The following is a 16,577-nucleotide window of genomic DNA, read 5'->3' on the forward strand; positions in this document are numbered from 1 at the left end:
TGGCCTCAGTGACAAAACCCTGATGTTACCAATCACTTAATGAGCAGGATAGGCCTTGTACATTCAAAAGAATCACACAGCTGTGTCCTAAGACTCTTGCATCACCATCAATTTAACCACGATCACACCTGACAATGATTATACAAGTAATTTGGCTTCTTCTGTGAAGGAACATGATTGTGTGACATTGACAGTGAAATAGGCCTAGCTTGTTTTTTGTAAGGAAAATGACCTAAATTTCCTTATGATGGCTCTATTCTATAGTTTATAAAGCATAATGATGACTTTGTAGATATTTCATTCATTTTATGGGTATTTTTAATGGCCATATGTATATTTATATATTTATTTATATATAAATATATAAATGTATAGCATAATTTAGTCAAGTACAACACCATCACTAACTAAGAATTAATAATAAATGTATAGTTTGATATATCAATATCTTTGGCAGTATAAAAACTGAACTTTATGGGTGCCCTTTAGCTCAGTTGGTAGAGCGGGTGTGCCATGTACAGAGGTTTACAGGATTCAAGTCCTGCCCCCTTATATGAATTCATGTTTTTGCTAAAATAGACACTTTTCCATTGCGAGTCAATGTGTTTGGTAGCTGCTACAGCTGGCTTTAGCAACAGAGTTTGCTTCAGGTCTGATGGGGCTGACTGAAACTCCACAGAATAAATGAATACAGAAATGATCTTCTGCAGCATGATTAACTCGTCTCATTTGTAGTTTAAAGATCTCCTGACAGCCACCTCAAATTATGAACAAACTAATATTACTCTCCACAGCTGGCTTTGTACAGGCAATTTGAAACTTATTCTGAGGCCTTTTTTAAAAGACTTTTCAAGATCTGCAGATACCATTCAATGGGGTTGGCATTAGTTTTTGCAGGTATTTGGTTACACACCAAAGTATTGGTGTCATTTTGACCTGATGATGGCGGTAGATAAAAGGCCAACGGATCACCAGTTATTCCATTTCACTCAGAGAGGAACATGGATGGTTGTTTTAGTGTGGACCAGCCAACACTGTAGGGCTGTCATGATTTTGATTCTAAATCGCATATCAATCTAAATGAGCTTTCTATTTCAACCAACGCAATCAAATGCATTATCTGTGATACCCCCGTCCCTCCACACGTCCAAGAAGGGAAAATGAAAAAACACTTGAAAGAGGACACAGATAGCTCGGGAAGCAGGGGGAACTGGTTTGAGAGCACACTATTTGTGGTCTCTCAGATATCCTGCTTTGAGTGAGAGTGGTGAACACTGCATACTTATGAGGATGTAAATTATTTTTTTATGATAATTTATCTACAAAGTATTATTTGTGTGTGCCACACTAATCTTCTTTGCTCATGTCTTTAAGAAATGGGACATAAAAATTATTCCATACACCCATTTATCCCCATTTTTCTCTCATTGACAATCCAAGATAAACACACCATATTCCTAGAAAACAGAATATATGAAGAAAAGGTTTATTTGAAACAATGACGAATAAACAAAAACAACAAAGATGAGGGGCAGGAGGGATATTCATTCTTTATTTCCAACAATATAAAACTTGCATGAATTCTTTGTAAGCACTGAATAGCCAAAAAGCAGGCTAAGAAGAACAATGAAGACATCTCGCTTGTCACTGCTGCTGTCACTGAAGCCAAGGAGGTTAATGGAGAAAATAAACAAACACACACCTTCATGTCTTGACATCAATTACTGTAGGCTGATCACATACACTGACAGGGACTAAGTCAAACACTCTTTACTGCTGGGAACAGACACAAATCACTAGTAAACACATTGGGACCAGTGAACCTGGACACACTCTGACAGATGAACACACACATTTTTATATGTGACATTATCCTCATGCAAAGACATTCATGATGAGATCTCGACAAGAGAATTAGGCATTTATGTGCATCCATGTGCTGTCGGGATAACTGGATATACTGTACACATTCACCACCAGGTACTCATCCTTCTCACTGTTGGTACCACTCAGACCATGTCGGCTACTATCTAAGCTCAGGGTTGTTTTCTGCCTAAGAGTGGTGTATTGATCTCCGACTGGACTAAACCACATCAACTGCTCAGAGATGTGGACTCAAGTCACTGTGACTTGGACTTGAGTCGACTTGGGTCACTGTTTTGATGACTTGCAACTTGCCTTTACAGAAAAAAAACCTAAACTTGGAAGTTTAAGACTCGTGACTTGTCTTGAGAAAAGATGACTCGAATAACTTCTCTGTGTTCATTTCATGTTTTAAATTTCCTTTTTTCCCAGCAATATTTCACTATTAGTGTGAGCGCTGTGGATCTAATCATGGCTGCTAGTAAAATACATTTATTTTAATTTTATTTCATCTTTATTAGTATAGGGACCATGTACAATATTAAACATAAATGTTGCCATTTGATGCATTTTACTAACAGACATAAAAAAAAATGAGTGAACTTAAAGTAAAATCTTAAAATGATGGTTTGCATAATATATATGTGGCATAACATGGCATAAGGTGCCATTGTTATTAGTGTTCATGTATACTGTTAACATATGTAACATACAACCTTTTCCTGACCTCTAGTCTGTTATTGTAACGTTATTAGCATATTATTGTTTTTTAGCGGCAACTGTTGTTTCAATGGCATCAGTTTCAATTTTCCACATGTTCCACAAAGCCGAGTGGACACAACACATTCTAAACAGTAGCTGTGTCCCAATTCAGGGGCTGCATCCTTCGAAGGACGCAGCCTTTGCAGAGGTACCTTCAAAAGCCGCGTCAACAGTTGTTAAAAGGGACGGTCTAGCCTTCGGAGTATTTACTGGTTGCGTCACCAGATGTTCCCGCCCCTTACCCTTACGTCACGATTTCTGTTGCCCAGGCCTGCAAAAGTGAAAATGCGGGTAGAGAGTTTGACTGAAAAAAGTTGGAGGTTTTAAGGTCCCTTAAAGTTTACCATATCTGGCGTTGGATGTTCAAATGAGTAAAAACTGAGTATAAACCCAATGGGGTTTTGGTTTAATTAAACTACAAGGTAGTAGCTCTGACCTCAGGTTTTAAGGTTAGAACCTGCCAATCAAAACCAAATGACACACAAGTCAATAAGCTTTAGCACCTCCATGTTTGGTTCCATTTCAGATTAAAAAAATACATACATCACAAAAATCATGAGTGTGTACAAAACAGATGTCATCGTCATGTCATTTCGTTTCACAGCTGTTCAAAGAAGAAGTAGGTTAAAGCTGAAGAGAGGAAGCAAAGTGAGGTGTAGTTAAGAAGGAAAACTGGACTAAATTAAAAATTTAATCCGGCCCTTTTTTCTTTTCCCACCTAAACTAAAAAAGCATCATATGCCACATGATATATTATACCCAAATCATTTTGTGTTCGCACCAACAACTGAACTATTACCACATTGTGGGGAAAAAGCCTCTGCTTCATCTGGGGGGAAACTGCTCAGCACAATTTCATCATTTGAAGGGGCAATATGTACGGATTTTAGTTAAAAGTGTGAATAAATAGAAATTTCAACATTACGATGTCTGTATTGTGTTGCAGAGGTATTTACTAAAGTTAGCATGCTAACCAGCTAGCCCTGTCCCGTCCTGGTCCTGAGCTCCCGGTCCGGACCTGCTAGCTGCATAGCTAACTAGCTAATAACAGCAACAGTAAGTGGCATTTAGCGGATACTCTGGTGATATGCTTCTCGCCATTTGTTTTGATTATGAATTTGACAGGTGGCCAATTCTTATATACTGCACCTTTACCTAGTTAGCTAACTAGCTAACTAGCTACCTAGCTTTATGACTGAGGAAACAAGTGTAGCACTATTGCTGGTACTTTGTCAGAAAAACTTAATTCCAATATAATTCTCTCATTTGTGAAGAAATTGCTGAAAGTCAAACTGAAATAAAAAATAATTTTTGGTGAGAAATCACTTTATCCACAAATAAGGGGCCAATTGTTACCTGTTGCTTAACATTAGGACAAAATGTCCCATCTAGTGGGAATCAGTGCTAATAATGGAATACAGCACAGTGGGTTTTCCAAAATACTCCATGTGGTAAGAAATGGCACATAAGGCCTAAATAGCTAATGACTGTAGACATGTACAAAAAAGGGAAAACAAAGGCTTTGTATCAACATTCAAAGCCTATACAATACCAGTACCACTGACACTATCTGGTCAGTGGTACACCATGGACAGTCACCTAGCAACACCACTGTAAATCAACAGCTGGCAAACACCCTCCCAGAGACTTCGTCCAAAAATCGTTGTCTTTGAAAAATAAAAAAAATATACACAATAGCTGTAGTATCATAATAGTTTATACTCTCTACTATGCTAAAAATAAGAAAAATGAGAGTCAGAAAGAGAAACTTTGACCCACTATGTGACAAATGGAGAACTGAAACTGCACAACTACGACTACAGGAAGAGGAAAGCACTACACTGACAGGATATGAGGCACCAAGAGCCAATAACAGTGAGCATGCAGAGGCATAGAACACCAAAACAGCTTTAGTTTAGTTCTCTCTCTCTCTCTCTCTCTCTCTCACACACACAAACACACCACACACACACACACACACATGCACACACATGTACACACACGTGCACACACACCCTCTTTCTTGGCCTAGGTGCAAATATATTAAAGGCTGAGGGTGTAGAGTGTGTTCTTCTGTGTCCATACCAGCTGGCAACAAATTTCAATGGGTGAGGAGGAGACATGGGGTCCATATCTTCACCCCAACACACTGGAGGATGACAGGGGACCTCAGAGCTGAAGGACTCACAAGATTTGACAGTGTTTCTAAAATAAGCCCCACAGGATGTGTCCATCTTCAGGAAGTGAAATATTCATCAACGTCGTCCTCTTCAGTTCAACTTGTCCTTTTTATTCATTGGATCAACATTCAACCTCTAATTTTGCTAACATAATCCTCCCTTTAAATTGTTGAATGTTTTCAATTTCATACAAACAATCAATTGCACGCTCTCTGCATAGTTCCAGCCTGATCTTCATTTCAGTTTAATTGTGTCCCTACTTTCTCATGACCAATGTTAAAGCTTATAGATCCTTGTCCAGTGTTCGAGCAAAGGCTCAGGTTAATTCCAAAAGTTTGTCCCCGTCCCTCCTCATCATCCTCAGTCCCATCAATTGGCAGGTCAAAGTTCAAAGGCAGGAAAACCGGACGCTTCAGGGTTTGCAATCTCCGACAGGTAGTAGATGGCCCCTGCCATACCTGAGAAAAGGAACACATCCATTACTGTCAGCTGCAGATCTGTCCTTCAGTCAGGTTTGAACTTTTCTGATACTTCACGGCTTTGACGATATTATGCCAAAAAAAAAAAAAAAACAGTTGAAAAACAAAAACATTTGTAAACCCATTCCTGTCTCACTTAAAGATGCAACTAATACAAACTCCACACATTATATCAATACTCTAGATAGTATTCATAATTATACTTTCATTAGTGTATAAGCCTTGTGTTTTCGGAGCTTTTATATCTACAAAGGGAGCAGGTCTTCTTCCATGGGGTCTGCCATGTTGCACCACCATGTTTCTACAGTAGGCCAGAAGGGACACATTGACCCCAGAGAGCGGCTCTCGTTTTTAGTGTTTTAGCAGCCACTGTAGGTTCTCCTGCATGCTTGGAAGGGAAGAGTAGGATGAGGGGTATTCAGTAGGTTGCAATCTGCAACTTCAACGCTATATGCCACTAAATCCTACATACTGGTCCTTTAAGTATGTTCAGTCAGAGACATTTGACCATTGGTGGCCAGTTTCTAGTTCAAACTTAGCCTAGTTATAAAGTGCATTGTTTATTAAGTAGAGGTTTACATGTTAGTAAGTTTAAACAGGATGTACTTCATAAGGCAGTCCTTGCGGAGTAAACAAAAAGAAAATTAAAAATGGTAGTCAATTAAAAGCTGGCCTCCAATAATGGCATGGTCCATGGGGACAAAATAAAGGGGAAAAACAAGGTTGGATAGACTCCTGATGCAGCTGTAAAATGTGCATGCGACTAATCTAAAGTATAATGGTCCTATTTCAGTAAGTGTGGGTGAATTTGGTTATTGGCTTAACCAACTGTAGTTTGCAGTAAAAAATAAGTGCCAATAGATAGCAGCAGCTACACCTGAAGTAGCCATGGGTTCCAATTTAGTGCAAATGACTAGACTTGCTTGGTTTTAGTAAATACTTGTTTGCCTTTATGTGGTTGGGCAGGGTCCACGCTCAATCCCTGTGAGTATATGACATTCAGTCCAGGAGCATGCTTTATCAGAGTGAAGCAACAAGGAAACAAATGTCACAGTTGTTTTGTTCGTCTCACTGGATAGCAAATAGGCTACACATTCAGAAAAAAAAAACATTCATTTTCCAAATACTATTATAATTTAATTTTAGCCAATTTTAATACTTCGTTTCACCAGCCATTTAGACCATAGAGATTGAAATATATTGGACTTCAACAGATTTTCTGTTGAACCGTTCTTACCAGATCACAGAAACCCCGTTTCTAGCGTCAGATATAGTACTCCATAATGTGTCTGCATTGGTGGGAATCTGAAATTTTCGACTGCTTGCAGTCCACTATAACTGCGCGGCATGGGTAGATATTCACGTCAAATTACAGTTTGACACATGTTGAAATTTATGTAAAAACTGTGTGGATGTGATAAGTATAATTTGTGCTTATGGAGGAGGTTGGGCTGGTTGAGGAAGCTGTGGCAGCAAATGTGTTAGATGAGTGGCGAGACACGCCATGTCAAAAAGACTGCCTGCATCAACATAATTGGAGCTGGTAGCCAAGCAGCTAGGGAAAAAATTAAATTCTTAATTTATACACTTTTTACAAAAGTAAAAAAACAAACATTCATTATTTTGAAGACCAACAAATAAGTAGTATTTTGTATCTCCATTAGCCTGCAGTTTAAAAGCCATGAATAGACCTTCTGTTTCTGGGCACTGAGTGGTTGATTTCTACTCCAACTCCTCACTGGTAGAATTACACAGGATACTGTGTAATTGGCCGTTGATGAGCAGGGAGGTAGCAGCAGATTAATGTTATTATGAATTGTTATTACATTGATTCAAACGATGTGGTTCTTGCAAGGGAAGAAAAATGTCAAAGCAGTTTTGAGTCAATGTGGTGGAAAGCTGAATAATAAATATCTGATACCTTCAAAAAGAGAGTAGGGTCTGTCTGGAATGCGACAGCCGTGGGTTCCATAGGCCAAACACCACTCAGCAAACTGGACAAAGGTAATAATAATTTGTTTACAGACATCTATGCAGCATTCATCTGTACATGCTTGAGACGATGGAACAAAAAAAGGAAGAAACAAACAATCAAGTCATTACTTAATTATGTCATTGTTGTAGACACACATTCAGTGCACCTGATATGTTCTTTAAAAAGAAAATAAATCTTTCTTTAAGCTGTGGTCTTACTTTGATAATTTGGGCTGATGTTCTGAAGATAACTTGATACTAACATGATTCATTACTAAGATTTTAAACAGGACTGTACAAAATATGATGCTATCCAGTCAGTAGACAGTAGACCATTAAACGCACAATACGTAATTTGTTCCACAAGGGGTCTCTCAATCAAAATAAAACACAAGATGTTTGCAGAGTATTGTGCGGGAAGGTCGGGAAGAGCAGGGGTCAACCTCTGCTCAGCTGCTCAGAGTGGCCAGCTCTGACGGAGAGAGTCAGGTACTTCATAAGAGTAAAAAAAAGAAAAAATGGTACTCAAATTAAAAGCCAGCCTCCAATAACGGCATGGTCCACGGGAACAAAATAAAGGGAAAAAAAAAAGGTTTGATAGACTCCTGATGCAGCTGCATAATGTGCATGCCACTAATCTAAAGTATAATTGTCCTATTTCAGTAAGTGCAGGTGAATGTGTGTTATTGGCTTAACCAACTATAGTTTGTAGAAAAATATAAGTGCCAATAGATAGCAGCAGCTACATCTGAAGTAGCCATGGGTTCCAATTTAGTGCAAATGATTAGACTTGCTTGGTTTTAGTAAATACTTGTTAAGCCTTGTTGGGCCATGTCTGACCTTTCTTGCTTGTCATTGTTTGCCAGGCAGAGCAGAGGTCAACCTCTGCTCAGCTGCTCAGAGCAGCCAGCTCTGAAGGAGAGAGTCAGGTGCAGAGCCAGACCCTCTGGGTGAATAAACACCCACAGTCACATCAGATTCTGCTCTAAACCAGAGCCATTTACTGATAGGAGGACAGCTCAGAGATTACTTTTTACCCCTTGGGATAAAAAGTAAAAAAAATCACAATAAAATCAACACGATATTTGACTTCCTACTATTTCAGTGTAATATTTTCAAAATTTGTTGTCAAGTTGGTATTAAAAAACCGTTTAGCTGTTTGTATTCCTGCAGAAGTAGGCTGACTCATGTTCTTACCTTGCAAGAGCGGTACAGATATTTCTTTTCCTGGGTGAGCTTGTAAAGGGACAGGAAAGCGTAGCCATTGCCGGCTGTGCCGTGGCAGATACCATAGCCTTTTCTGAGCAGGCCCCGATGCCAGATCACATCAGCACATTCTGCCGCATCCTTCAAGTACTTCTCCTCTTTAAACACCTGGGAAGACACAGATGAAGCCAAATGAATAGTCAAACCTGAAACAGCAGAGGAGCTAAAGACAACCACTGTTAACAACTGAGGCAATCAATTATGTAGTCAGATAAAAAGGACACCATTGCTCTTCAAATTCAGTACAGTATCTGAAAATTTGTAATGTTGAAAAACTACATTATTTGTAATATTGGCCACTTTTGACCATGTACACCAATGCCTAAAAGGTTATTACAATATTACATTTACATTATTAATGTGGTAAATGACTATTTTAGCTGGAAATGGCTGATTTTTATTGGAATATCTAGATAGGCATACAGTGGACCATTTTCAGCAACCATCACTTCTATGGTCCAGTGACCCATTGTGTTAGCTAATCCAAGTTTATCTTGTTAATAGGCTAGTTGATCATTAGAAAACTCGTACAATCATGTCAGCACGGCTGAAAACTGTTTTGCTGATTAAAGAAGCAATACGTAATTAAGCATCTGAAGCATCAACATTTGGAGGTTCAATCATAGTCTCAAAATAGCCAGAATATAACTCAAATAACTTTCTTCTGAAACTCGTCAGTCTATTCTTGTTCTGAGAAATTAAGGCTTTTCCATTGGAGAAAATTGCCAAGAAACTAAAGATGTCATACAACGGTGTGTTCTATTCTGGCTGGCTGGCTCTAACCAAAATAGAAAGAGAAGTGGGAGGCCCTGGTGCACAGCTGAGCAAGAGGGCAAATACATTAGACCTCACAGGTGCTCAACTAGCAGCTCTATTTATTGGTACCAGCAAAACACCAACGTCAACAGGAAAGAGGTGACTCTAGGATGCTGGCCTTCTAGGCAGAGTAGAAAAAAAAAAGATATAGGAGACTGGCCAATAAAAGGAAAAGATTAAAGTTGGCAGAAGAAAACAGACACTGGACAGAGGAAGATGAGAAAAAAAATGTTATGGACAGTCAAACTGAAGTTTGAGGTGTTTGGATCAATGCCATACGCAGACAGTCAGTACTTCCTTCCATCCTTCCTTCCAAATTGAGCAGGTCTAAACCATACTCGTTGATTGGAACCAACTTCATCCTACAATGGGATGATCATTAGTGGGTAGTAAATGGTATCCAGAGCTGACAGATGACCCGTCAGTCAAGTATAAAACTGTTGAGACAAACTGAGACACAGTGCAGTTCTTCTGATTACATGCAGTTATAAAAGCTATACTCCCACAGCAGTGTGAGGTCTTCACTGGCTTCAAACTGGGAGCAGTGCTTTGAAAAGCAGCAGCCTGTGCTCACGGAGCTGCTGTGTCATGCAAACAAAAGTAACAAGATGGGCAACAAATTATATCCCACAGTCCAAGACCATTCACTAACAGTGGTCCGCAGAGGAGAAACACCGCTGCCACCAATGTAACAGAGACACTTGGGTTCACCTAACAGAGCTGTTTCAATAAGAAAATAATAAACAGAACACAGAGACGTAACATTGAGCAGCAACAAACTTCCTTTCATTTTCCCTCCCACAAGTCTTGCCTCACAGCAATTCAGGGGACACACTACGTTTTAGAGCTCTGGTAGGGGGCCTTTTAAATCACGTTGTTATGATGGTACAGGGCTCAGAGGTCAGTGACTGTCAGCCATCACCAATGGACGATGGCATTGTCTATTGGCCCAAACCTACTCAACATGAACTAAATAAAACTAAACAACACAGTCCGGTTCGTCTTTACACAATAACCTCTGGTTTGATCGAAATACATCCTCAATTTGCCTAATGACATGTGAAAATATTCCCTTTCTACACAGCATTTTCATCCACTGCTGTTAGCATCTCTCTGTCAGTTCTCTACCACTCAATGCCTCTCCCGTCCCTGCCAGCCTCGTTTTGTTGTCCCCAAATCATAGTCTTGGTCATAGCTATGGCTGAATGATAAATCAATTTTGAATCGAAATTACAATTTGAAACAACACGATTAGCAAATCGCAGAGGCTGCGATTCATTTTGCTGCAGGATGCGTGTCTGACCAATGTTTAAACATGGGGGTCAATGGTTTTACAAATTCATGTTGTCTTCCTAATGTGACAGTCATGCTCGCCAATCAGTAGTGCTGTGTTCCTCATGTAACAATCATGCTCACCAATCAGACGTGGCCCAAGGTGACTGTGTATACGCCTACCAACAACAACATGTGAAACCCAAGTAAGACTTAAGATTTGTGGTGCGGAAAAGTCCCAACTTTTGAGATAATTGTATGTGAAAAAAATAATAACAGCAATTCACATCTTTAAGTTCTGGTCTTTTCATTAGAATATTGATCAGTTAATATTTTGATGGTATATCAATGTGGTAATGCTCCATAACATGTTTTAAATCTATTTCACAGTGAATATTCAACTGAAGCGTGAAAAATCGCAATCGCAATTAGATTATTTTCTCAAAACGTTCAGCCCTAGTCATAGTTGCTGTAAATCACCTCTGTACTGTATTCCCTCTTGTCAAACTAACCTCAAATGGTCATATAGGCTGTGTTCATTCCAAGTTTGGAGTAAAGTCCTCACTCTCACGTCAGGCAGCCAAATCCAGTCGAGCTGGGCACTGCTGCCTGTGGTGAGTCCACGTGTGATCTGAGGACCCAAACCAGACAAACTCTAGGGCCACCGGCTCCACGGCTAACTGAGCCATGAGCTATGAGCTAACGATAGCTAACTACAGCCAAGGGTAGCAATTAAATAGCAGCAGTTGTCAGTTACTCTGGTGAGATGCTGCTTATATGTTTTTGGAGATACCTTCAAATTAATTGGCCATATTCTACAAATTAAACCTTTTGAAATTGTTTAAACCAGAGGTCTTTAACAGGGGGTCCGCGTCCATAGAGGTACTGCAGGGGGGTCGTGAATTTTTTTGGTTGATTCAACAATTTTTTATATTTGAGTCAATGAAATCTCCTTGGACAGCCACAGGTCGTCAGGTGCTGGTAGGCAGCAGGAACGTGTGTGATAAGTTAAACAAACAAATCCTCCGCACACTGACATAGACTTTACTATAGTAATTTATTAAAAGGGAACAACGTGTTTCGCATTCAGTGTCATCAGGTTCACCTCAGGTCGGACCTGAGTATATTTTCCGAAAATGTAAATGTCTTTAAATACGCATAAACATGAAGCCAACATATTGTAGCGACTGGATAAATGGAGGCATAAGATATGATAAGAAATGCACACATTCAGCGACACACAGGAGCTCTCTCAAGCTGGGCACCAGTTCACTCACAGCACAAGACTAGCACTAAAACGCTGCAGCTCCTATCCACAACAGCCAACTACTGAGGCCAGTATATTATTATGCCAACTGTATGGACATTTTAATGAGCGAAAATAGATCGTTTTGTAACTCGACCAAAAAACTCCACAAGCACAAGAGAGATACCCTTCACCTCAGAAACCACCGGTGAAAATGCAAGTAGCGAAGCGGCGCCTGCTGCTGATGCAGCTGCTGATAAGGGTAAGCGCAAACAAGATAAGGCTAAAAAAATAAACAGATAATTATCTGAAGTTTGGATTTACCTTCAAGGAAACAGATGGCATTGAATTAATAAAAAAACCCAACATGAATCCGTCCATTATTTTAATAGCTCAGTATTGTATCTAAGATAATGGGTATGTTTATGCATGGCAGTGGCACTAATAGGCCATCACTCATTTTCGTTTCCACATTTATGTTTAAAATAAAAACGTCGATTTGAGTAGCATGTATGCATGATTATCATGCAATTGACAGACAATGTTGATAATGGCATTGGTTGATAAGGTATGTTTATAAATGGCAGTGGCACAGTGACCCTACTCACGGTACCTTGCACGTTTAAAATAAAAACATGAATATATGAACCTGTGTATTATTTGAACAGCTTAGTATTGAATGGACAATAACAAGGTACGTTTATACATGGCACTAGGCCCGGTTTAATATAAAACACAATTTTATACAATATATATAGTTGGCCCTACTAAATATATTATATAGTTAGGGCTCCCTGCTCCATCTCTCCATCAGTTTGGGGGTCCTTGGCCTGAAAAACGTTGAAGATCCCTGGTTTTAACAGTGGATGATCAGAGAGGATGTCATCCTCCTAACTAAATAAGGGCAAACCAGAGCTCTTTGGTTTACACATAGAAATGACTGCTCTGCACAATAAATACTGGAATACTACTATATTTATCATGGAAATATCCTCTAATTCTGACCTTAATAACTTTGTGTGCGCTTTCTTTTGCGAGTATGTAGTTGTTTCATACCTGCTATGTGTTGTTGATGTGTTTTGTTCGAGGCGTTAAGATTAAAAATATGTTTCTGTATGTATTTAATCTTGGATGGAATCATAATGATTGGTAAATATCAGAACATCAGTAACAAGATGAGAAAAATAAAGAATAACCCCACACTGACCTGTTTCAAATGGAATACTTCACCATTTCAGGGGGCATTTAAGGTGAGCTAATTAATCAAGTAGTTGATATAATGACAAGCTCTGCATTGCATAGCAACATGCAGCCTTTGACATCTTCCTGTAACTAGTGATGCTGTCAGCATTGCTTGTGTAGGAACCAATTACAGCTCAAACAGTTTGTAACTTCTCTCTATGAAAACAGATTTCAATTATTATTGTTCATTGAAACAATGATTTCATGACCATGCTCAACATTTCTGAAACAAACCCATCATGCGCTGTAAATCATTGTTTGGTGGAGACTAGAAATTACAACAGTAATGCAGCCCTTGAAATGCTCCTCCTGTGAAAACAAATGAAGATCTGTTGTGTGTTCTGTTAGTAGTGAGACAGGGATAAGCAATCATGTCTCCCATTGTGCTTTGTTCTCTGTGTGGTGCCAAAGAGTCGCTGCATTAGTGAGAAAAATGCCAATGCCAGAAAAGCAGCACATTAGCTGCCAAGTAGCTCCCTAATGGGCCAAGAAAAGAAGAAATTTGACCACAATGCATTACTGCAGTGTGTGTGGGTGTATGTGTGTATAAACAACCAGGCATTTGAATGAAAGCCAGCTGGTGTTTAGTCAGGAGGGAAGTATTCATATCCCTCTTTGTCATTATCTTCTCTTTAGTTCAACAGTGAGAGGATGAAGTGTGTATTTAATCAAATAAATCAACCACTTTTAAAACTATTTTTCTCTTGAAAATGGCAACATACTGTATATGTAACACAATATAATGTACATGCAGTGCTGAGCCATGCCACAAGGTGCCAGTGTTGTTCTTGTGTTTCAGATAGACAGGGCGGTTTCATAAAGCTTTGGTCTGGTGAGTTCAGAAGGACACATATGTTGTTGAACTGTTACGAAAAATGTTACGAAAAATACACCACTACATAAAACAGACTCACCTTATGAGCCATGATAAGCATATGGATGACACCGGGGGCTCCATGGCACCAGTGAACCAGCCGGTCACTCTCGTTACTCAGCGATGATGGGAAGTTCCCCGAACGAAACTTCTTGTGGCGGATGTAGTCGATGCCAGGACGGACCAACTCTGAAAGAATGTCTGAGTGGACCTTTGATTCTGGCTGGAGAGACAGAAATAGTTCAGTGTCATTTCTACTGGTTGACTGTGTGTCAGTTAATACTGGTCTGCTTTGGCAACATGACACATTTTGTATATATATAAATGGGGCTGAAGTCAGACCAGGAGACAGAATTTGGGAAACAGAGTTTAACAATTGAAAATGATTGAATGAATGAATCTGTATGATTAAAACCCATAATGCAGCAATGTTATTGTTGAATGACTCAAACAGGCAACCCAAGCCGCCAAACTTAAAGGCGTATCTGTCTGTTGGAAGATGTTATGGCTTCAGATATACCTCTACAATAACAAGTGAATTTTACATTTTGCTGCTCTGGGAATAAATATATCTGATGGTATAGATAGCGAAGCAGGGATAAAAACCTTATGTGAGCCATGAGTGAAAAAAACACAAGTTCACCTGACCCACCACAGCAAGCCAGGCCTGGAACACAACCCAGTCATGTCCAGTGGACATCGCAATGTTCCTGGTTCAAACGCACGTCAACTCACAAATGTACTCAAGATTCAATACTTTATTGCCATATCAACATAATTGAATGGTATTTATGTCAACGAGCTCACCCAAACACAAACAAGTGAACCACTCACTTGTAAAATAAAATACATTAAATACATTAAAAGAGTGTGAACAGATAAGGAAAACAAATCTGATCATTAAAATAAATATATAAATACAATAAAACAGTATGGACAGAAACACACATACTAGCACCCATTTCAGGGATGGGTTAGGGTTAGTCCCACTAACAACCCACTAGATAAAGTGCATCAAGTGCAGTAAGTGCATAGTAAAGCAAAAACATTTGCCACTTGCCCAGTAATTAAAATGTACTTAATTGCCTGCAGGGTTGACTTAAGAGTGTTAAGAAGGCGGACAGCTTCAGGATATGTGCTTTTCTGAAATGTGGTTGTTCTTGTCAGAATAGTTTTAGTCTTTTGTGAGAAGGGAGAAAATTGAAAAGGCTGTTAGCTCGGTGGAAGGAGTCCTTTAAAAACTTAAGGCCCTTTTTATGTAGTCTAAGCACTGTAGATTTCTGCTACAGGTGGAAGGTCACAACCAGTGATTTTTGATGCAGTGCCCACCACCTTATCGTCTCTCATCCTCTGCTGACCTATTTCCAAACCAGTAATTAAAGAGGGAAGGATTCTCTCTGCTGCTGCTCAATAAAACAGCACCAAACAACTGCTGGAAACACCACATTTTTTCAATTCTCTTTAAAAGAAAATTCTCTGATGAGTTTTCCTCAAAAATAATCTTGCTGTTCTCCCCTCATTTCAAAGTAGAAGAGATTGTCACTGCCAGAAATTTGTAGCTGTCCACATGTTGTACCTCTGTGTTGTTGATGATCAAGGGTAGGTGGTCCACATGACTCCTGCTGAAGCCCACTACTAACTCCTTGGTTTTAGAAACATTCAGTTCCAGTTTGTTTGTGTCGCACGAGTCCACCAGTAGCAACTGGCGATTCCTTGTGCACAATGTCCATATTAATGTACAGATCATATCTGCTGCTGGAGGATCGATGCAGGTAATGTCATTAATATTTTCCTCATTTAGGACGCATTTCACCCTCTCATTCCACCCGTTATTGATCCCGTGCCGCCTGATCCATGGACTGAGAATCGCACACACACAGATGGGCGCGCAGCAGCTCAGTTAAGTATCAGTGTGTATCATATGCAGTCGAACAGAGTTGTTGATGGGAAGGAAGATTGTGAAACAGCGAGGCAGAAGGTCCAGCAGCCGAGGACCACATACATGTCACTGAAGCAGGTGCTGCTGTTTAACATGCCAGGCCCTGGCACACCTGGCTCTTAAAGGGAATGGGAGATGAAATTGATTGGTTTAATCTATGTTCCGCCCAAAACACACCCATGACTTATTCAGAGACTAAATACAAGCCCTTTGTGCCATTCACCGCACTTTGCACCTAGACTATCCACCGTTTAACTAGCAAAATGGAATTGGACACGCCCTAAATCCTTTAGCGCCTTGCACTTTAAACTACCGTATGTGCTCCAGAGCATCTAAATAGGGCCCTAAGTCTTTTAAAGAGGTCATATTATGCTAATTTTCAGGTTCATACTTTTGGGGGTCCTAGTAGAATAGGTTTACATACTTTAATTTTCAAAAAACATATTTTTTCTCATATGGTGCATTGCTACAGCATCCCTTTTCACACTGTGTCTTGTACGCTCTGTTTTAGCTACAGAGTGAGACATCTTGCCTCTGTTCAATCTCTGGTGGGAGTTGCACATGTGCATTACTTAACGGGCAGGATGTAGCCAATCAGTGGCAGAGTAGGACGGGTCATACCGAGCAAGGTAGTGTGATCCAAAATAACGCCGCTACAGCAGTA

General features: G+C 39.7%; 1 protein-coding gene across 1 annotated transcript in view; it reads right to left on the reverse strand.

The window, feature by feature from the left end:
• Positions 1 to 1,532: 1,532 nt before the first annotated feature.
• The window catches only part of lancl2 (LanC lantibiotic synthetase component C-like 2 (bacterial)), a 38,767-nt gene continuing 23,722 nt past the window's right edge, over positions 1,533 to 16,577 (reverse strand). Inside the window, exons 7-10 of the mRNA XM_084341184.1 lie at positions 14,015 to 14,197; positions 8,456 to 8,632; positions 7,206 to 7,278; positions 1,533 to 5,263 (exon numbers count right to left, since the gene is read on the reverse strand). Of these exons, the coding sequence (XP_084197310.1) occupies positions 5,187 to 5,263; positions 7,206 to 7,278; positions 8,456 to 8,632; positions 14,015 to 14,197 (510 nt within the window). The 3' untranslated portion in view covers positions 1,533 to 5,186. The remainder of the gene's footprint in view (positions 5,264 to 7,205; positions 7,279 to 8,455; positions 8,633 to 14,014; positions 14,198 to 16,577) is intronic.

The sequence above is a fragment of the Pagrus pagrus genome, assembly GCF_965226575.1.
Source record: "Pagrus pagrus genome assembly, chromosome: 20".
Lineage (NCBI taxonomy): Eukaryota > Metazoa > Chordata > Actinopteri > Spariformes > Sparidae > Pagrus > Pagrus pagrus.